General features: G+C 40.9%; 1 protein-coding gene across 1 annotated transcript in view; it reads right to left on the reverse strand.

The window, feature by feature from the left end:
* Nucleotides 1-1,191: 1,191 nt before the first annotated feature.
* Nucleotides 1,192-23,896, reverse strand: part of LOC134017599 (sterol 26-hydroxylase, mitochondrial) — a 75,602-nt gene continuing 52,897 nt past the window's right edge. The window contains exon 9 of the mRNA XM_062457419.1: nucleotides 1,192-1,441. Within this exon, the coding sequence (XP_062313403.1) occupies nucleotides 1,322-1,441 (120 nt within the window). The 3' untranslated portion in view covers nucleotides 1,192-1,321. The remainder of the gene's footprint in view (nucleotides 1,442-23,896) is intronic.

Raw genomic sequence — 23,896 nt, forward strand, 5'->3', positions numbered from 1 at the left:
TGGCTTGGATGAAAAAAACAAGACAACTGGAAGTGAAATGTCAATTTATACGTTTCAACTGTACCCTCTTGATGAGCTCCAATACAAGCAAATTTCCTTTCTCCAAAGATGAGCAATTACATTTAGTCATTTAGCAGACGCTCTTATCCAGAGCGACTTACAGTAAGTACAGGGACATTCCCCCCCGAGGCAAGTAGGGTGAAGTGCCTTGCCCAAGGACACAACGTCATTTGGCACAGCCGGGAATCGAACTGGCAACCTTCTGATTACTAGCCCGCTTCCCTAACCGCTCAGCCACCTGACTCCACTTAATTAATGTGTTTTCTGACACAAAATTTATGACAATTATGTCCACAGTGAATCGGGCTAATGCATCTTTGCTGCCATGCAACGTAATAATAAAATTAAAATTAAAAAACAGTTTGTAGTGATGTGCTAGAGACAATGGGCCTCATTCACCAATATCTTCACAAATAATAAGTTATTTCCTACATTTGTTCTTAAGAAAATTCCTAAGAAAAGTCTACGTGTGATTTATGACGTGTTCCTAAACAGCAGAATTGTTTGCAGGTTTGATCTTAGAATGATGAATCCCAATATGTCGTAAGTTGAAAGCTTGTGCCCCGTTGCTCCTATTTAGCATAGGTAAACGCCTCGTTAATTCCCATAAAAGGGCATGAGATGGCAGAGCCGTGTGCACACAGAGAAATGTCAAAAAGACGTGGTAAAGATGGTGGAGGCTTCGACAAAAGACAGAAAAACTTTAGTAATTCTGAAGTGGAGGTACAGCTGCAAGAAGTTAGCGACAAACGTCACATCATATTTAGTAGCGTCAGCCGTGGATACAAAGCAGTAAATTAAACCGATGCATGGAATGCAATTACCCATGCAGTGAATGCTGTATCTGGAGAAGGGTGCAGAACTGATGAAGTGAAAAATAAATGGTTTAACTTTAATCTGAATCCTTAAGGAAAAAAAACATAGCCTAGAAATCAGTTGACTGTCACAAATATCCATGAGGACTGCTCTTGGTAGCCTAAAGCGTTCCAACAGGTAGCCTACTCGTCGCTCTCTGCAAATAAATCGGTATGGTCAAGGAAGATGTGTTCCCTCCTCAGGGAACGATCTGCAAAATTTTGAGATTTTTATTTATTTATTTTATGCTCGTGCCTAAAACCGCCCCTGTTATAAGGTCTCACCAACCCCTATTATTTTTGTCATGTCAAGTTGGAAATACTTGTCAATAGGTTGGAGTTTTGGATTGGAATTTCGCCCTGGTGCAGTTCAGAACATGTCATGTGTTTAACAATCAAAGACTGGTTTAGATTCTTCTTTCCAAGAAGTGGAGATTAACTTGTCTGTCTGCTACTAAAACAGTGCGATTAAGAGCCTTCACCTCTCCAATTCTGGGGTCTGGTCTAATTTCAAACAGGTTGATTATCTGGAAAGAAAAAAGAGAAAATGTTTACTTCACAAATCAAGTTCAGTTAAGGCACTCTTATTAATTAAAAATGTCTTGCAATAGACACCACTCCGCCAAAGCCAAATCTATCTAAAGGAAAAAACGTCATGTTGTAGAGCAGGGGTATGGGAGCATAGGATATAAATCCTCCGATGGACAGGAAATCAAACTTGGAGTGTATGACATTTAACACTAGAAGCGCCAATCCGGTGATTAGGGTGTCTTCAGACATGGACGTTGTTATGGTCACTAGATGGCGCTTCTTGCACAGAGCAAAGGCACGGTCGGAAAATGAACGTGCCTTTGCCAGTCTGTCATTTATTTCCGTGTTGTTAGTTGGTGATATTTCATTAGAGCGTTTGTTGTTTAGCCCTTCAATCATTCAGCAAAATGTAATGTATTGGCTAAAGGATGTCAAATACGTTGCAGGTTAGACTGCAGTTGGTCTATAGTAGCCTGACATTATCAACATTTTATATAGTCAGCTGACTTATCACGTCGTTGTCCCCTGTCAAAAGTATGAACACACAGGGACATCATAAACATTCAATGGTCTTATTGATCCAGTTATCCTGACCAAACATGTATTGTTCTTCATTTATTGTCCAAGTATTGCATTTATTGTAGAGTAATGCACTTAAGAAAACAGTAATGTACAGAGCCATTGCATACTGGAATGTGCTCCCCTCATGTGACTCTAACACGAAATAAATGTGATTTCAAAAGGAAACTTAAGGCAGCTATAATTAGAAAGGAAATTATAGTAGATTAGATTATTATTTTAGGTATTTAAGGGATTTCAGGTATTATTTTACTTTTAATGTAAATGTTGTTTTCTAAGTCTGTGTTTTTGTGATAATTGATCATGCTGTACTGCATTTTATGTATTTATATTGTATTGTAATATTTTTTGCCTGGACCCCAGGAAGAATAGTCTCCACCATGGTGTAGACTAATGGGGATCCTTAATAAAAAAATACTATACGCTTCACTAAGCATTTGGACTAATGTGCACTTGAGGTAGGAGGCTTTACGATAACTTCAGTGAATTTCGTTTCATTAATGAACTAATGCGATTAACAAAGGCATTTGCAATTAAATAAAACTAAGCGCTTTATGCACCGGAGTTTGTAGTATGGAAAATAGGGAAATTTTGCACTAAGCTAGCTTTCACAAGCCGAAAACATGCATAAGACTGAACATTGGGCCTCATTCACCAATATCTTCCTAAGTTATTTCTTACATTTGTTCTTAAGAAAGTTCCTAAGAAAAATCCACGTGTGATTCATGACGTGTCCCTAAACAGCTGAATTGTTCGCAGGTGTGGTCTTAGAATGATGAATCCCAATATACGTAAGTTGAAAGCTTGTGCCCCGTTGCTCCTATTTAGCATAGGTAAACGCCCCGTTAATTCCCATAAAAGGGCATGAGATGGCAGGGCCGTGTGCACAGTCAGAGAAATGTCGAAAAGACGTGGTAAAGACGGTGGAAGCCTCGACTCCAAAAGAAAGAAAAACTTTTGTAATTCTGAAGTGGAGGTACAGCTGCAAAAAGTTATCGACAAATGACACATCAGATAACATTTAGTAGCGTCAGCAGTGGATACAAAGCAGTAAATAAAACCGATGCATGGAATGCAATTACTCATGCAGTGAACGCTGTATCTGGAGAAGGGCGCATAACTGATTAAGTGAAAAATATATGGTTTAACTTTATTCTGAATTTTGAAGCAAAAAAACATATTTCAAAACATAGCCTAGAAGACAGTTGACTATGAGGACTGCTCTTGGTAGCCTAAAGCGTCCCAACAGGTACTCGTCACTCTCTGCAAATAAATTGGTATGGTCAAGGAAGATGTGTTCCCTCCTCAGGGAACTATCTGCAACATTTTGCAGCAGCAATAAATATGCCATTATGTTGGTGTAGTCCTAAGTGTGCAGAATAAGCCTACTTTGGGCCTATAAATACAGTGATAAGTCACTTATTATTGGATGGCAAGGTTCCCCGTTAACATAATTGATGTGAATTGAAGGCAAAGCAAGCCTAGTTTATTTATATAGGCCTAGCACAATTCATACACAATGGCAATTCAAAGTGCTTTACAAAGTGTAGTGTGTGTATTTTGTAGCGGGGTTTGCTCGTTTAAGATTAGCAATACTTAATTTATAATTAAGTATGTAGTTCTTAGGGGCACCACCTCTTATTTGTTAAAGGGACAGAGGAAACCTTATTGAATAATAGCCTTCGTAATAATCAGTCTAATCTTAAGTAGTGAATTCTATGAAAGTAGAGCAGATCAGATAACGTGAGGGATAACGCGAGTATTATAAACAATGATTTATTTAAGGAAATGTAATTATAATGAACAAATACCAGAGAAGTTATAGGTTAGTTGAGAGAGTTGAGTTGAACTGTATACAGTAGGTCCTAAACTATTATGAGCGTTGGTACAAGATGGTAGGAAAAGGAATCTTTCGTTCAAGTTCCTAGCGGTCCAGTGAGTTGCTGATTGAGAAGGATAGGTCAGATGTGTCGCGAACACTTCCGGTGAATCCTTGCGAAAAAGCAACTCACTGGACCGTCTATAGGAACTTGAACGAAAGATTCCTTTGCTCTAACCGTTTGACAACAACGAACGGAACTTTGACTCTTCTTCTTCAAACTGACAACAGTAACTGCGATATTGCTACATTTCTTACTTGTGAACATTGGCATATTGTGATTTAATTTGTTCCGTTTGATTTTAGTTTGCAAATGATTTAACCTAACTTTCGTTAGGATTAGTTAACATACTCTCCCATTGTTCTCCAGAAGCCTATCTCTCTCTCTCTCCCTTCCCCACGCGCTCTCAACCTACCATCTTGTACCAAACCTCATCATAGTTTAGGACCTACTGTATACAGTTCAACTCAACTCTCTCAACTAACCTATAACTTCTCTGGTTCTTCTCTGGTACAAATATTTCTGCCCCTCCGTTTTCAAAAATAACGTTGTACACACAAGATCGTTTTCAAAAAAAATTATGTTTACATGAACCCGCATGAATACGCCCCCGAGCGCTATCATAACTATGCCAAATCTGTAGGCGGCAGTGTAACGAGAAGGATAAAGCCATGCAAACCAATCAGAATTCTCAAAATCAACAACAACTACGAATAACACGATCGACTTCCTTTTCCTTTCAATAGTAAATATGGCGCGAGGTTCATTTGTTTGGATGATTCACAAATAAATGTAACGCAATGCACAAATGTATTTCGTGATTCACAAATGTAACGCGATTCACAAATAAATGACCCCATTACATTACTACAAACATAGGACGCTCACATGACGTTATGCATTTTTTGTCGCATACTGTGACGTTTGAGAACCTAAAACTACGTTTAACCTAGTGCACACGCCAACACAAAAACTGAGTTTTCAGAAATCTCCACTTTGTTTGAGTTTTTAGAAATGATAGTTTTCCGTGATAAAACCTCAGTTTTCGTGTAAATGAAAGGCCAAACCGCATGAAAATATGCGTTTTTCCTCCGTGTAAACGGGGCCTAAGAGTGCTCTTGTGTGTGCGTAAATTCTGTTCTTACCACAAGAACAAATCCCAAATAAGAAAACATTGGTGAATGCCAGAATCTTCGTGAAAACTGCGTAAGTGGGGTTTAAGAACAAATTTGTTCTTAAGAACATTTGGTGAATGAGGCCCAATATTATTTACAAACGGTTTAGCCTAGAAAGAAAACAGGGATTTGATTATCATTGCTTTAGGCATCATCACTTGCTGGACAATCTTTCAATTGGCAATTCACAAATAGGTTTTTGGGTACCCTATAGCTATAGCCAACTGTTATTTAGAAGCGAATGAGCTTTTACAACCGATATGCAGCTGTGCTGACTGCTGGCATATGATTCAGCTGCTTTCAAAGGCTTTTCTTTATGGATGAAATGCTGGCTAGCTAACAGAACGACAATATAAAGTGGATACTTTCAGTATAGATCAGTGAATTTTGTTTAATTAATGTGTTTACTGATGTCAAAACTGCCTGCACATTGCAAATGTGCACAAACTCTTAACACCAAATCAACTACAACATTATGATAACCCGCTGCATCATGGACACTATTCCTACCACTTTATAATAATAAGAATAATAAGACTTTATTTATATATCACATTTCATACAAGAATTGCAGCTCAATGTGCTTTACATAAAATCAATAAAAACAATAAACAATAATAATAAAAACAATAATACAAGTGATAAAAGTTATAAAAATAAATAACCAAAAAATTAAAATGGAACAAAACAAAATACAAGCCGCAGTCTTTGCGGGAATCAAAAGCACATATAAGCCGCAGTCATTGCGGTGTCTCGAGTCCGTTTTAGACTCGAGCTGCCTTTGCAGTTTCCAAAACATATAACAACCCACACTAGCCGCAATCTATCTGTGGTCTCTCGAATCCGTCTTGGACTCAAGCTGCCTTTGCAGTTTCCAAAACATATAACAACCCAGACTAGCCGCAATCTATCTGCGGTCTCTCGAATCCGTCTTAGACTCGAGCTGCCTTTGCAGTTTCCAAAACATATAACAAACCAGACTAGCCGCAATCTATCTGCGGTCTCTCGAATACAAAAAACAGAAGGGTGATTTCAGGTAATGTGGGACACTTTTTGGTAGAGGCTCCAGTAGACTTACAAAAAAACTGTTAACTCACCCCAGTGGTGTTTCTGTAAATGGTTTTAGGGCTTAAGAACATTTTCATGTTGGAATGAAATGGGAATAGCCTACACAGTATTTTAGGAGCTACGCACTTTCAAACATAACATGACCCCCTTTTTCACTCAGGCAGCATTTTCAGGTAATGTGGGACAGCTTGTGTGGTAAAGTGGGACAGTCATCGTCTGTCAGCCTATCGCTAAACTAATAATAATTAGTTTATATTAGTGGTGGGCATAGATCATTTTTTTAAATCTAGATTAATCTCACTGTAATATTGGCATTAATCTAGATTAAAATGGCTCATTTGAATTCCGCCGAAGGCATTCAGAATATGTGTGCTACCCAAATAATGACTAAAAGTAAGTCTTTGAGAACGGGTTTCTCAAGCCAGGTGGCGCATTAGACCAGGAGCTCATCTCCTGTTTCCAAAATGCATCACAAACTGCTTGAGAAATCTGTTCTACTATGATAATTGGTGATGAAAATAAATTATGTTCAATAAGATGTACTTGTGTTTATTAACTGTTTATTAGATTCGTTAGCTTGGCTGGTAGAGCTGTGCTGACGGGCTTGCCTCGGTTGCACTCAAACATTGTAGTTTGACGACGACTCTTCCCCTGCGCTACATCAGTGCTTGGCCCGGCATCTTCCGCATTAGCTAAGGGATGCTTTGCGTTTAGGTGGTATTTGAGACTGGAAGAACTCCTACAGTATACTAATTCCGCATAGCACAAGGTGCAAACAACCTTAGTCTTGTCGAGGTTTCCATTGGGAAGCTTCTTAAAAATACATTTTCCCTGAAGCAAACCAGGCGGCTTCATAGCTGCATCCATGTTAGCACGTCACGATTGATGTGATAATTTCATACACAAGGCATACACACAGGTTCGAAGACTCGTTCTCGCCCCCTACAGTGCAATTCGGCTAGGTATACATCCGCGCTAAAATATCAAGGTGAAAGTCATCATAGCTTGCGTAGTATAGACCCAGCTCCCAACCCAACTGTGAGAATAGATTAACGGCAATATTTTTTTTATCGCCGATAAGTCGCAGCGCGTTAACGCGCATTAACGTCGATAACGGCCCACCAGTAGTTTATATACAACAATGCAACAGTGCAAGGGTGTGGCAAGATTCAATTAATTGTGGGGTTTGACTTATACAATAGGCATAAAGTGTAACTGATGTAAACCTTAGTGATCTGCAGTCTATGTGCTACTAGCTAGCTAGTCACGAAGCGTTAGCATTCTGTTGGACTAGCGTTAGTGGTCACGCTTAGTGATGGGAAGTTCGGATCATTTTACTGATTCGGTTATTTGAGTCTAGTTCAGCAAAATGAACTAATCTTTTTTCGAGTCATTCGTTCATTTCAACGGGGGGGGTCAACATTTTATAGCCAATTCCCTGGCCTAAATACGTACTGCAAACACGTATCATATTCTCATGTTAGTGCATGTAAACCAGCAGATACTATTTTAAAAGAAATTCCTGCATTAAAATAATGTATCATGACAGTTTGTATGATTTGAAATGGTCATTTATTATCACACTAGCATTTAATTATCACGGAAATCTATTACGCTGCACTGAACTATAAGTACAAAAAAAGTGAAAATAACAAAACCTGTAATTATTACATGTGAACGAATATCATTCACGTCTTACTAAACCTAGTCACGTGAAAGTGAACGAGGTAAACAAATCCTTTCTGTTTCCTCTTCTGAGCCTATGCAGGTCACGTGAAAAACGATCCAAAGATCCGTGTCCGAAGACCCAGTCAAAATGAACGAATCGTTTCTGTTGTTGCTAGCTACCAGTACTGAGCCTATGCAGGTCACGTGAAAAACGTTCCAAAGACTCGTACCCGGCAGATGAACGAATTGTTCCTCCCAACCGTGTCTTCGGATCAATGTTTCGTTCTTCTGACAACCGGGTCTTCGGATCAATGATTCGTTCATCTGCCGGGTATGAGTCTTTGGATAAGTACTGGTAACTAGAGGAAACAGAAACGATTCGTTCATTTTGACTGGGTCTTCGGATACGGATCTTTGGATAATTTTTCACGTGACCTGCATAGGCTCAGAAGAGGAAACAGAAAGGATTTGTTTACCTGGTTCACTTTTGCGTGACTAGGTTTAGTAAGACGTGAATGATATTCGTTTACAAGTGATAATTATAGGTTTAGTTATTTTAACTTTTTTTTTGTTCTCGGCCACGAGAAAATGAACGAATTGCTCTCTGAGACTACTCGTTACTCCCGAGTCATACTAATGATTCGTTCAAAATGAACAAATCATGAACGACACATCACTAGTCACGCTTACAAGTCTGAAAGCGTTGGTTCGATGACAGTGAAAGTTGTTATTTAGTTGCGAACTTGTATTACTTGTATTAAAAATGTGAGAACTGTCGAATTAAATTACTTTCATAGCATAAACAAAGCATTACTAGAGGTCCCACTTTACCTGAAGAATGCTGTCCCACATTACATGACATGATCAGGTAATGTGGGACAGTCACATAAAACTTTTTTTTTTTTGCTAACAAAGCATTATTTTACACATTTTTGTGTGTGTTTCAATCAGTGGTTAAACCCCTTCATTATGCTGCAATAGTACTCATTGTAACTTAATTTAAATTCCTTTGCCAGCCTTATCATTGACAAATAGAATGTCATATGCCGTTGAACTTTCGATGCGTTTTTTTCTGTACGGAACCCCTGTCAAGCCAGATCACGCATACTCAGATTATGTCAGACAAATAAAAACCACTGCATAGTGACTAGAAGTGTTGTATTTACGAGTCAAGATCAACTCTGGTGATTGGATGTCGGTTTTGCACATATTAAATCATCAAAATGCAGAACTGTCCCACTTTAACTGATGTCCCACATTACCTGAACTCACCCTAATAAAACAATAAAAAACAATAATAAATAAATAAAAGTAGTAAAATCCTTCTTTTGAAAATGTTTAGCGTGTTTGCTTCCCTATTATTTATGGATAATTTGTTCCATAGGGGCGTAATTGACAAAGGCCGTGTCGTGGGCCAAAACTGGATGAAATACCCCAGTTAAGGCCTAGGTAGGAGAACTAGGTGGAAAACCACAGGTTGGACAAACCTTGTCTTGACATTTGGTCTCTCAGCACAAAAACAGGGAACAGTACGAAGGGGCGATCATGTGACTGAGATAATCATGTATCAGCGGTCACAACGAGAACATCACATATTTACAAAAAGCTCACAGTAGATGAAGGGAGACATTCGCAGGAAACCAAACTTCATACAAATAAGACAAAGGGCAGGGAAAACTGACATTTAGTGTTTAGGGAGATACGAAGAAACATACGAAGGTTCAATATGACGAATTGTGGGGTGTTTCATGATGTATAAATGCTGGCTGAAAATTCGATTGTTAGGCTCTCTCTGGTGCTTGAGGAGACCAAACTGAATGAGATAATCATGTATCAGCGGTCACAACGAGAACATCACATATTTACAAAAAGCTCACAGTAGATGAAGGGAGACATTCGCAGGAAACCAAACTTCATACAAATAAGACAAAGGGCAGGGAAAACTGACATTTAGTGTTTAGGGAGATACGAAGAAACATACGAAGGTTCAATATGACGAATTGTGGGGTGTTTCATGATGTATAAATGCTGGCTGAAAATTCGATTGTTAGGCTCTCTCTGGTGCTTGAGGAGACCAAACTGAATGTATCCACTGTCTTGATCAATAAACTACCTTTGCATCTGAACTCGGACCAGACTCTTCCGCGCTTTATTGCACCCTGTTCTGCTAGAAAGCTAGCCACCACAATTGGAGACCCCCACACGTGATCCAGACCTACATCTTTTGATTATAAGGTAAGATAATTACTTATAAAGAAAATGTATATATGGCTTTTGAACAGAGGCGCAAGGAGTAGTTACGTTGGTTCAGATGCAAATGTAAGAATGTTGCATCAAGCAGAAATATTGTTTTGTCATAAACCCCATGTATGTCCAAAACCCGAATGAATGATGAATGTATATATGTGCTAAAAACCTTTCTACTGTAGCTGAGACGGTTTCTGGTCAAAGCAGTGGCGGTTCTACATTGAATTACAGCGAGACGCCCTTCGCGCCCCCCCCCCCCCCCCCCATTGAAATCAAAAGGCTGTTGTGGTAAGACCGATTATGTTCTATACAGCTAAAACAGCCTGGGGTCAAATTGATACCAAACATAATAGGAGGGTTACATAAACATGCCCTTACACGCTAAATGTCTGTTATTACATGCTATATTAATATAACTTTTAGGGAGGAACACTTTTAGTTATGACGTTAAACTATACTTTGTCACGAAATATAGTTGTAGCAAATAGCAAATGTTCGTCTTTGAAACTACCTACAGATTTGAAAATTCCGTTGGCTAATTACAGGGCCTAACCTAAATAATGAAAATAAATAATAACTGAACTTGTTACAGTTTTGTTGCAAAGCACACTATTATGGTGAAATGTTATCTCGTGTTTGTTGAGTTAAAACCAAAATATTGTTGTTGCATAGCAAGCATCATAGCAAAAAGGCTAACAAACGTAAGAGTTAGCCTATACCCATTTTTTTTTTATTCGCCATTTCACACAATTAAAAAAAAACAAAAATGTGCAGGAACTTTAGGCCTATATTTATAATATTATGAATTGTCCGTTCCATTTGGGAGACCCAGTCAGATGAGCTGTCTGTCCCTCTCCCCTTTTTTCACACAGCTTCTGTGCACGGCACCTTCTCAGCAAGCAGGGGTGCCTGCAGCTGCCTGAAGGGGACGCAAATTTGCCAATTCCCACACAGTGAAATGATAGAAAAGAGAAAACCGCTTCGCGGCGCAGAGATTTTTATTTATTTATTTTATGCTCGTGCGGCCCCCACGTGACATGAAAAAATGCCGCCCCGGGCGGCTGACCGGTCCGCCCGTGCCTAAAACCGCCCCTGGGTCAAAGCATATGTCGGGATAAGGGAGGGTTTTATTGGACGCATGGATCGTTCGTAAAGACATGAAATCTCAGGCGGAGAAAGCAATTTAAAGGGGCTTGATCCAAATGAACTTTTGATACCTAGGATAGCATTAATAAATCTTAGGTTTTGAGAAAACTCATAGAAATTCAAAATGTTATTCAGAAATGTGTACGTATAGGATTGATTGTCTGAAAAATACGTCCAAAACAGGTCTTGTTGGAATTTTTTTTGCACTAAACGATAGGGGAGACAAACATTCAGAGATAAGGAAAAAGGCTCAAATTTAAAACGTAACAGACCTGAAGAAACTGTAAATAAGGAGGAAAGTAAGAACACCGACAATTCATAATCCTGAAGTTATTTACCAAAAAACATAAACGGGTAGAGGCAGGGGTTAGAGGCATCTAATTCTCAGTCTTTAAAGTAAATCTACGGAGTAATTAACCGAGACAGGCTTATTTAAAGGACGCGCCAAAAATACGACAGGAAATGAATATATGTAAATAAATGTACACAAGTATGATCAGTTAAAAAAAATGATAACTGGGTGAAAAGTAAAAAAACTAAAACATATGGACATGTTGTGCTTGTGACGTATGCTTTGTGTCTGTACAGTCTCTTACATTTTCATGGCTTTAAATAACATAGCTATGTTTATCTTCATAGTATATGATGTTGTGAGCTGAGAGGTGTGAGGTATGTGTTGCAAGCATCATGTGTGGCTATGTAAAAAACAATGTTGTAAGCATAACTATATTGAGGGGTGGTATGTAAACGGTCATGTTTAACTATGAAGTTATAACTAGAATTATAGACAAACGAGAGATTTATGTATTATAGGATAATATGTAACGGTTAAAATTTGGCTATAAGTTGTAACTAAAAGATAGACAGAATGAAATGTATATGGAAATCAACATGGGTGGTTATGTTTAACTATGGAGGATACATGGCAACATTGCAAAAATACAATATATGTTTATAAAAAATAAAAGATGGAGTCAGAGGAACAAGGAATAAAAATATGTTAGATAAAGGTATGGAATCCATTTTAAAATGGAAAACTAAAAAGATTTCTATAAAGAAAACTAACAAGGATTAAACTTTGAATTAAGGAAGTAATACGTGATTCTTGGAAGTTTAAAGAACGTTTATTTAAAAGTATGTATAGAGAGTTGATAAAAACTGGTTGATGCAAGTTGTCTCACATCTGTTCTTTCTGAAATTACAGGCGGAGAAGCCAGAAGCCTGGCACAAATACCAGGAAGTGTTTATACAGACCAGACCCCTGAGTGTTTATTTAGAAAATAAAACGAAAAAAACCTGTGTTGATGGTATAGAATTTTGAAACAAGAACAAGGGAATGTCTAGATTGGACAGTAACATTCATATCTTTAAGTTTTAGATCCACCTATACCAAAAACCAGCCATTCACGCCATAATAAATGGAAGCTAAGAAAATAAAAGATTCGAGTGGGATTCGATCCCACAAGCAAAAACACATGCATTATTATACTCCGTTGCATTACACCGTGAGCTACTGAAGCACATGAGTGTTTCAGGAATTCAGTCACAAATTTGTTAACTACGTTGGCCTCTTCAATTAGTTTGGAGCTGGGGCCGGTTCTTGAAACTGAGGCAAAGTCAGGGGCCGGAGGATATGAGTAATCACGGTAACAAATAAAGAAATTACAACAACATACTGAAGGAGTCAATATATTATATTTTGTAAGTGCATATAACAACATATGCCCAAGAGGCCGCATAGGCCCAAGGATTCAAAAATCTTATATCATATTAACAGGCAATTGGAGAAAATGCAATTAACTAACAAAAATGGAAGACTAAGGGCGGTGGGGGTCATTTTAGGGCCCTACCAACTATACATGACTTTAAATAGAACAAAATGATACATACACAAGGTACTATATGTATTTAGAGATCACGATTCTGAACAAACAACTAAACAAAATAACATTATTTATGTGAATTGCTGAAGTCTATTTAAAATGTTTAATTAATCTGAATTATTAAAAAAAAATTGGTTTGAATGCATGATTCAACTACTCAAATACGTCACTTGTTTCATGGATGAATCAGCATTTTTGAACGAATCTCCTGAATTAACGATTCAATGACTAAATGTTCCCCAATGACAAAACATTTTTTTTAAGTTATTAGGCGCGTTCGACATGGACTGACTTCATGCAGCACCCTTGAATCTGAGAATGCCATTGGCTGCAGGTGGTTGCAGACGACGTCGGCGCTGCATTAAGTCGAACGCATCTAAAATACCATGGTCTGGGTGAATACTCGATTCTGATTGGCTGCAGCCAATCAGCCAAGTAGTTCCAGCAAAATTGTTCACCGTTCTAAATTATTGAGCTGGCTACGTTGTATGAGCAAAGAACATCTTTCCTTGGTATGAGCCTGTACAAAGTGTCTGAAATAAGTAACAATAACATCAGGGATGCAGTCACGCAGTCAAAACCTCCGTTTACAATTTTGAGAAACTTTACCAAGCTAACATGTAATTACAACAATGAGTGACTTCAATATTTCTTTTAACCTATTTGGAAAATGTTCCTTTTCTGAATTTACTGTGTCAGTCACTGTCACGTAACCGCTCATCTCACATCTCATTCGATTCACCTCGCTAGTCAACCTAGCTCTACTTCAGACATGCTGCGGCCAACACATAAAAATCATGATTTGATTTGGGGACAATGACATGGCTAGATTGCTGGCTAGTCTTGTTGTTAAACATACTGTCAAATTATAATTACTGTTTGGAGAATGTCAACTTTGATGCGATCATCTCACATCCATTTGCTATTCAACCCGCTACACATGCTGCGGCCGTACTGTAGCCTAGTACTAGTATATGGCCGATAACTTGTTCGTGAAAACCTTGATATTGATTTGGGGACAATGACATGGCTAGCTAGCTAGTCTTCTTGTCAAACATATTGTCAAATTATATTTACGGTTTGTCAACCGTACACAATGTTCTTGTCTATGAATCTTGCTAGCATAACTTAGCTTTCTGGCTAATAGCTCAGTCCTCCGCTGCACGTAAACGGGCGGGGCCCCCTACAGGACGGGGCCCACGGGCTGGAGCCCAGTCAAGCCCAATGGTAAGTCCGGCCCTGGTAGCGAGTTATTTTTTTTAATTTTTTTGTCATAGTCACGAACTGAATGAGGTTAACGGACCACACTCCGGTCCACACTTTTGTGGCCCGCTACTTGACATCACAGTTTAGTGTTAGTGTGGCCCGCGCGTTTTCATTCATTCAATTTCGTTTCCAGTCATGTCTTTCTCAAAACCTGCCATGAAGAGAAAAGTTGGCACAGACAATTTCAGGGAAAGTGGGAGACAGAATATTTTTTTGTTGAGCACAGGGGCACCCCGACGTGTCTTATATGCACAGAAAAAGTTGCGGTTCACAAGGAATACAACATCAGACGTCATTACTCAACTAGACATGAGGAGTATGCAAAATACCAGGGAGATGAGAGAGAGGACCGGGTCGCCAATCTTAAAAAATGTCTACTGAAGCAACAAGATTTTTTCAAGAAGGCAAGAAAAGAGTGATGAGGCAGTCGAAGCTAGCTACGTGGTGAGTGAGATGATTGCTAAGGCGGGAAAGCCATTCAAAGAAGGCGAGTTCATCAAAAAGTGCATGTCACAGGCTGCAAGTATAGTCTGTCCGGAAAAGAAGGGTCAGTTTAGCAACATCAGCCTTTCAGCCAACACAGTGGCAGAGCGCATTTCTGACCTGTCAGGTAACATTTACGATCAACTGCGTGAGAAAGCCAAACATTTCCGTGCATACTCAGTCACTCTTGATGAGAGCACAGACATCACTGACACTGCGCAGCTCGCAATGTATGTCCGTGGTGTTGACGACAATTTTGAAGTGATGGAGGAGTTGCTCACAGTGATTCCAATGCATGGCCAGACCACCGCTCAGGAGATATTCCGTCAGCTGTGTGATACCATTGTGGATGCCGGTTCACCATGGAAGAGGTTTGCTGGAATAACAACCGACGGAGCGCCATAAATGACAGGGAGGAGAAATGGACTGGTGGCACTTGTCCAAAGAAAACTGGAAGAGGAGGGTGTGGAGGAGGCCATTGCTCTGCACTGCATTATCCATCAGCAGGCCCTTTGCAGCAAATGCCTGACGTTTGACAATGTGATGTCTGTCATTGTGAAATGCATCAACCATATCAGATCCAGGGGCTTAAAGCATCGGCAGTTCCGCGCCTTTTTGGAGGAAATAGAGTCAGCATATGAGGATGTGCTCTACTTCACCGAGGTACGTTGGCTCAGCAGGGGAAACGTCTTGAAGAGGTTTTTTGAGTTGAGAGCAGAAGTGAAAGCCTTCATGGAGAAGAATGGGATGGCTGTTCCTGTGCTAAGTGATCCCAAATGGCTCATGGACTTAGCTTTTCTTGTTGACATCACACAGGAGCTGAATGTACTGAACAAGAAGTTACAAGGCCAGGGGCAGCTTGTCAGTGCTGCCTACGACAACATCAGAGCATTCTCCACAAAACTTGTGCTATGGAAAGCCCAGCTCTCTCAGACAAACCTCTGCCATTTCCCAGCATGCAAGGCACTAATGGATGTGGGCACACCATTCAGTGGTGAGAAGTATGCTGATGCCATTGTAAAGCTGGGTAAAGGGGGGTCAGATGGCTGAGCGGTTAGGGAGTCGGGCTATTAATCAGAAGGTTGTTGGTTCGATTCCCGGCTGTGCCGTTATGACGTTGTGTCCTTGGGCAAGGCACTTCACCCTACTTGCCTCTGGGAGAATGTCCCTGTACTTACTGTAAGTCGCTCTGGATAAGAGCGTCTGCTAAATGACTAAATGTAAATGTAAAGCTACAGGAGGAATTTGATCACAGGTTTGCAGACTTCAAGACACACAGAGCCACTTTTCAAATTTTTGCGTACCCCTTCTCCTTCGATGTGCAAGATGCTTCTCCTGTGCTTCAAATGGAGCTCATTGACTTGCAGTGCAATTCTGAACTCAAAGCCAAGTTCAGGGAGGTGAGTGGAAAAGCAGACAAGCTTGGACAATTTTTGAGAGAATTGCCCCCCACTTTCCCTGAGCTTTCCAGGATGTTCAAGCGGACCGTGTGCCTTTTTGGGAGCACATATCTGTGTGAAAAGCTCTTCTCCACCATGAACTTTAATAAGTCACGGGAGTCAGGTGGCTGAGCGGTTAGGGAATCGGGCTAGTAATCTGAAGGTTGCCAGTTCGATTCCCGGCCGTGCCAAATGAGGTTGTGTCCTTGGGCAAGGCACTTCACCCTACTTGCCTCGGGGGGAATGTCCCTGTACTTACTGTAAGTCGCTCTGGATAAGAGCGTCTGCTAAATGACTAAATGTAAATGTAAAGCTACAGGAGGAATTTGATCACAGGTTTGCAGACTTCAAGACACACAGAGCCACTTTTCAAATTTTTGCGTACCCCTTCTCCTTCGATGTGCAAGATGCTTCTCCTGTGCTTCAAATGGAGCTCATTGACTTGCAGTGCAATTCTGAACTCAAAGCCAAGTTCAGGGAGGTGAGTGGAAAAGCAGACAAGCTTGGACAATTTTTGAGAGAATTGCCCCCCACTTTCCCTGAGCTTTCCAGGATGTTCAAGCGGACCGTGTGCCTTTTTGGGAGCACATATCTGTGTGAAAAGCTCTTCTCCACCATGAACTTTAATAAGTCACGGGAGTCAGGTGGCTGAGCGGTTAGGGAATCGGGCTAGTAATCTGAAGGTTGCCAGTTCGATTCCCGGCCGTGCCAAATGAGGTTGTGTCCTTGGGCAAGGCACTTCACCCTACTTGCCTCGGGGGGAATGTCCCTGTACTTACTGTAAGTCGCTCTGGATAAGAGCGTCTGCTAAATGACTAAATGTAAATGTAAAGCTACAGGAGGAATTTGATCACAGGTTTGCAGACTTCAAGACACACAGAGCCACTTTTCAAATTTTTGCGTACCCCTTCTCCTTCGATGTGCAAGATGCTTCTCCTGTGCTTCAAATGGAGCTCATTGACTTGCAGTGCAATTCTGAACTCAAAGCCAAGTTCAGGGAGGTGAGTGGAAAAGCAGACAAGCTTGGACAATTTTTGAGAGAATTGCCCCCCACTTTCCCTGAGCTTTCCAGGATGTTCAAGCGGACCGTGTGCCTTTTTGGGAGCACATATCTGTGTGAAAAGCTCTTCTCCACCATGAACTTTAATAAGTCACGGGAGTCAGGTGGCTGAGCGGTTAGGGAATCGGGCTAGTAATCTGAAGGTTGCCAGTTCGATTCCCGGCCGTGCCAAATGAGGTTGTGTCCTTGGGCAAGGCACTTCACCCTACTTGCCTCGGGGGGAATGTCCCTGTACTTACTGTAAGTCGCTCTGGATAAGAGCGTCTGCTAAATGACTAAATGTAAATGTAAGTCAAAGTACAGGTCCAAACTTACTGATGAGCATCTTCAAGCCATACTGAGGGTCTCAACGGCTTCCTCCCTCAAGCCAAATGTGGCGCAACTGTGTGAGAGGAAGTGCTGCCAGGTCTCTGGCAGCAAGGAGTAGGCAAGAGAAGCCATGTTCTGAAGAACCGTTCATGTTCGGAAGAACCTGTTTATGTTCTGAAGAACCGTTCATGTTCTGAACTGTAATTGAACTAAAGATTTGGATCATTTGTACTTTTTTTTGAATACTTGAAACCCTTTTTTTGTGAAATACTGGATGCGGCCCAGCCTCACCCAGAGTCTACCTCCAGCGGTCCCCAGGTAAGTTGAGTTTGAGACCCCTGCTCAAGTGCGATCGAATCCCACTTCATGCGAGCCTGCAAATGTTTTATTTTGTCTCCATTTATTTTGTCGCGAATGGTAGCCTAATGTAGTGCGCACGTAGCCTATAGGCCTACTTTCATATTTGCCGCAGCAAATATGAGATCCGACTTGAAAATCGCCAGTAATATGTTTGTGAATTTGTGACGAATCTGGTGATAGAGGCAGACTGATAGGTGCACGCACAGCTGGGGAACCAGTTAAATTGGGAACCAGTTGGGACGTAACACCGGCAACAACTCACAGCCTAGCAGGGGAGGGGCAAAGTGAGCTTGGGCGAAGTTAGACGGCGTTTGCACAAGTTACAACCACTATGATGTAAAGGGAATTGTGTACTGAATGTAGAGAACAGAAATTGAAACTTAAGTATCGATCTTATCACGCCAGTATCAATCAATAGGCTACTGATACCAACGTTGGTATCGATACTATCGGTCTTGAGATCGATTCGCCCACCCCCTATGCTGTACCATCTCGCCGAGGATCGTGAACACATTTTCATTGATGTCTGTGTCAGTCAGGGCCGATATCATTGCTATAATTTCAGCGAAGCTCTCAATATGAAAAAAAAAAAGTGAATTGGCAGTTGCCTCCATCTCTTCAGCTACCGACAACATTTCGACCACTGTAGCATGCAATATTTCATTCATTGAATCCGCACTAGGTGCTGCCATCTTGAATGAGTCAAAAGCAGTCGATTCAAGTTGAACCACCAATCAGAGGCTTAAACCCGCCCCCTGACTTGGTGACGTAGACGACGGATATATTTTGCTGCAGCAAGTTACACCGTGGATAAATGTAAGGATAAATAAATAAATGTAAGGATAAATAAATAAATGTAAGTATAAATAAATAAATGTGAACGTAATATATATATATATATATATATATATATATATATATATATATATATATATATATATACACACAAATACATGTAACATTTATATATTTAGTGTCTCATTTAATTTGTAATTTATATATTTTGTATGTCAATTAGGCATTTCATTATATAATTAGTCATTTATTTAAGCTTTGTGTTATAGAATTATTTATTTATCCAAGTATTTATTTAGTTTTGGCACCTATAATCATCCATACACACGTCACTGCTGAGGAAATGCTGATCCTGAAAAATCTTGCAGATCCTGAAGGAACAAATTCTCAAACTGAATAAAAAATGTACCAAGCGAACCCTCAAGATGACTCCGGCGTGGCCCCCGCACGGGACGTTCGATCCGTGTCTTTGCAATGACATGAAATTACTCATTGAGAACCACAGCCACAAGGGACTGGAAAAAGAGAGACTCAGAAAGAAAGAAAGAAAGAAAGAGGAGGAAATTGGCATTCTTTCTCTTTATGAGGGGGAAGGACAGAGATATCGTGAGACGTTGAAGGCTTGCACGCTCGCAGCCAAAACTGATCACGAGACATTAGAAACTAGGCATCCCCCACCGTACGGCAAGATGGCGAATAGCTCTGCCCCACCCAGAAAGACTTTTTGTGCGGGTGAGGCAGAGACAAGAAGCAACCCACAATTCCCAGTGGTACAGAGCAAGGAGGAGGGGGCCCAGTTACAAGGCCCCCAAGTCCTGGGAGCGTACTACCACGTCAGACATCTACTGGACGACGCGGAGAGGGCTGGCCGATATGGATACCAAAATCCAGGCGATGACTTCAATGATGACCACCTTGGGTCCCAGCAGGGGGAGCCAAAACCCCAGTCTCCAGGACAGGACGAACCGGTGGGACAAGTTGGTCCCACTGGAGAAAAGGTGGCAATAGACACTCTTATCAGTTGTAGATAATCCGCGAACTACGTGGCCAACTTCCTATTGGGAAAGACGGGACAGACATGTACCTACTTGGAAAGGGCGCATTTAAGACTGTCCTTTCAGAGGTTCAGTCACCAACCTGGCCCTCCGAGCCCCTGGACAGAGCACTGACCCATGCCCTAAGCCCCGTCAACCCCCTCCTACTCTCAGGAGAGGACAAAGACCCGGCCAGGCCGGTCAGGCAGACCAAGTTTCCAGAATTCTATCAGGCCCCCATCCTGGTACGAGGAGACCAAATGCATTATGTTCCATGGAAAACCCTGGACGTCACTGGACTGAATTCCCGCCTCCCTAACCTTTATGAGGGGGCCAGCAGATGGATTCAGGCGTTTGAGGAAGAGACCCTTGGGTTTTAGGCACGGGCGGACCGGGCAGCCGCCCGGGGCCGCCTTTTTGTCATGTCACGTGGGGGGCGCACGAGCATAAAATAAATAAATAAAAATCTCTGCACCGCGAAGCGGTTTTCTCTTTTCTATCATTTCACTGTGTGGGGAATTGGCAAATTGGCGCCCCCTTCAGGCAGCTGCAGGCACCCCTGCTTGCTGAGAAGGTGCCGTGCACAGAAGCTGTGTGAAAAAAGGGGAGGGGGACAGACAGCTCACCTGACTGGGTGTCCCAAATGGAACGGACAAGGGGGGGGGGGTCCACTGTATAGTGCAATACTCTAAATTAGTGGGCTAAAGTCAGTTGCACCTCGACTTTCTTCCAAATAACGCACATTTCATTCATAATATTATAAATATAGGCCTAAAGTTCCTGCACATTTTTGTTTTTTTTATTTGTGTGAAATGGCTAATAAAAATATGTAACACAAAACGATTGTGGTCACCAAGGTGAATTGGTTTAGTCTTGACTTCTGGTCGTGAGTGACAGTGTTGGGGGGATGGGAAATCTGTTGACTGTTGAGTGCCAAAGAAGATGGACAGGAAAAGGTCAAGTAAGCCATCAGGTGCCCAATTTCGAAAAAAAAAGAAAAGAAGAATAGGAGAAACGAGAAAAAGATAAAGGTATGCAAATATGTCTCAGTATGATTATTACGGTATCCATGTCAGGAATGAAGGGCTAATGTTAATTGGGAGTCAGGTGGCTGAGCGGTGAGGGAATCGGGCTAGTAATCCGAAGGTTGCCAGTTCGATTCCCGGTCCTGCCAACTGACGTTGTGTCCTTGGTCAAGGCACTTCACCCAACTTGCCTCGGGGGAATGTCCCTGTACTTACTGTAAGTCGCTCTGGATAAGAGCGTCTGCTAAATGACTAAAATGTAAATGTAAATTGGTGGGTATAGGCTAACTCTTACGTTTGTTAGCCTTTTTGCTATGATGCTTGCTATGCAACAACAATATTTCGGTTTTAACTCAACAAACACGAGATAACATTTCACCATAATAGTGTGCTTTGCAACAAAACTGTTACAAGTTCAGTTATTATTTATTTTCATTATTTAGGTTAGGCCCTGTAATTAGCCAACGGAATTTTCAAACCTGTAGGTAGTTTCAAAGACGAACATTTGCTATTTGCTACAACTATATTTTGTGACAAAGTATAGTTTAACGTCATAACTAAAAGTGTTCCTCCCTAAAAGTTATATTAATATAGCATGTAATAACAGACATTTAGCGTGTAAGGGCATGTTTATGTAACCCTCCTATTATGTTTGGTGTCAATTTGACCCCAGGCTGTTTTAGCTGTATAGAACATAATCGGTCTTACCATAACAGCCTTTTGATTTCAATGGGGGGGGGGGGGGGGGCGCGAAGGGCGTCTTGCCCTGGGTGTAATTCAATGTAGAACCGCCACTGAGAACATTAATATATCTATCTGCCTATAAGTACGATTACAAAATGATCCAGTGCGAAACTGGCGTCAAATTATTTTTGGGAAATGTCGAAATGCTTACTTAAACAATGTCAAATGCGGCACTGCACTCCATAAAAATACGAATTTTGCAGAGTGCCTGGTTCTCAAGATAATCGTGGGAAACTCGCTGCCCTAAAGCCCCATCTCTCTAATAGTGCCAGGAATCTCTGTCAGTATATTTTTAGAATGGGATTTTAGGGCAGCGAGGTCATATTTTGCAAGTGTCCTTTTTGAAATCCAATGGAGTGCAGTGCCGCGATTGACGTTATAATTTTTTTTATTGAGTTGAGTTGACTGAGCTGCACTAAGCTAGCTCTCATGAGCCTAAACGACATGGATAAAGCGAGCCAAAAACAGGCATCCTACAGGAATAATATTATTTATGTGAGTGCGATACAGAAAATCCAAGACTATTTTACTGATGAAATACTGGCTAGCTAACTAAGCCAAAGACAATCTTTACAGTGGATGGTTTATTTCAGTATGTATAGCTGGAAGGTTGTTAGCTCCAATTATTTTGCAGTACTGACTGCTGGCATAACATTGAATCAGCTGCTTTCAAAGGGTGTCCTTATGGATCAAATGCTGGCTAGCTAACAGAACAACAATGTAAAGTGGATACTTTCAGTATAGAGAATGCGAAGTTACATCACTGTAAGTTAACGATACGTCACGCATGTTTGGACGTCACCGCCATCTTTGCAGGTACACACCCTTTCCAGCCGGACAAGTCCAAATATGGGAACTTAAATTCCCTTTTTATTTATTTATTTATTTATTTAAAGAAACAGGGACAGCGTACAATAAACATTAACCTCAAGAGGAGAGATGCATAGTACCAGGTTTTAGCTCAAGAGCTAATTTTCACCCGTAGTCACTGGGCAGGCTGGTCATAATAGGTGAGTTCAACTTCTTGCAGCGCCGGCGTCGCCTGCAGCCGCCTGCAGCCCGGCTGACTTGAAGCAGCAAATGGCATTCTCAGCTTCAAGTCAGCCGGCCGCCGGCGCTGCATAAAGTCGAACGCACCTATTCACACCTTTTATGTTTCATGGCTCCTGCCTTAATATCTTCGCCGTCCAATCACCGATTTTATTTCTGAAAACTGCCAGATACTCATGACAACATAAGCTAAAAGCACATTTAATTTGGTTAAGGGGTTACTGGGCGTGAATTAATAAATTTATCGGCATTATCGTCTTTATCGTAACATTATTTCTTTATGTGTTTCTTTATGTGTGGGTAAACTTTTTTGTTACGAAGCATTTGTTTGTAGGAGTAGCCTAACGCAAGTTTTTCAGGACAAAAGTAGAGCTACACGTTCAGGCTTCTGTGTTCGTGACAGGCAGCTACTGGTACTGTATAGCCTCGTTTTTTTTGTTGTTGCAGATTTCTATGAAACTTGCTGAATAAACATTAGCTAGCTACACTATGTACCCTTTAAGCTAAATATCTATAACTTGTTTTGCCAATTTGATTGTGTCTAATCTGTCTGCTGTTCTAAATTGCCCACAGAATTATGTATATTTCATATGCAATATGTTTTCCTCTATCTTGTAATAAAAGTGGTTGAAAATTAAGACAGAGAAGATTATTGTAAAAATTGCTGTTTAATATCTCCTTGATAAAGGATCATTTTCCTTAAATAATCATGCATACATTTATATAATAAGAAAGCCCTTCTCTTCAATATGGTATAAACAGTTCAGGTGTATGACTTAATATGAAAATATGAATATGCATGCATGCCTCGATACACAACGTATGCGGGACAACCATAGAAAATGGCGCCCAAACAAAACAATAGGTGTGTTCGACTTCTTGCAGCGCCGGTGGCGCCGACAGCCGGCTGCAGCTGACTTGAAGCAGTGAATGCTGGTTAGACTTTTTGTCCGACTTGAGACGGCGCCTAGGCTAGGTCACTGTGACGTATGCCATCAAAGTACCGTGAGATCGATTCGAGAACTGCCAGCTGTGTAGCCGAGCGCATTTTCTCGAGAGCAACTGCACGGGTTCTAATGAGGACACAGCTATTTCATGATTGGCCAGACTCACACACAACAATTTTGACGTGTGTATTCTGACACCTTCAGTTTCGCCAATGCTCAAATCCGGACCAAACAGTAACATTTTATTAAATATTTTACTTTATTGACAGACTGCAATAGCTTACTATTGTTGA

Source organism: Osmerus eperlanus, chromosome 3 (assembly GCF_963692335.1).
Source record: "Osmerus eperlanus chromosome 3, fOsmEpe2.1, whole genome shotgun sequence".
Lineage (NCBI taxonomy): Eukaryota > Metazoa > Chordata > Actinopteri > Osmeriformes > Osmeridae > Osmerus > Osmerus eperlanus.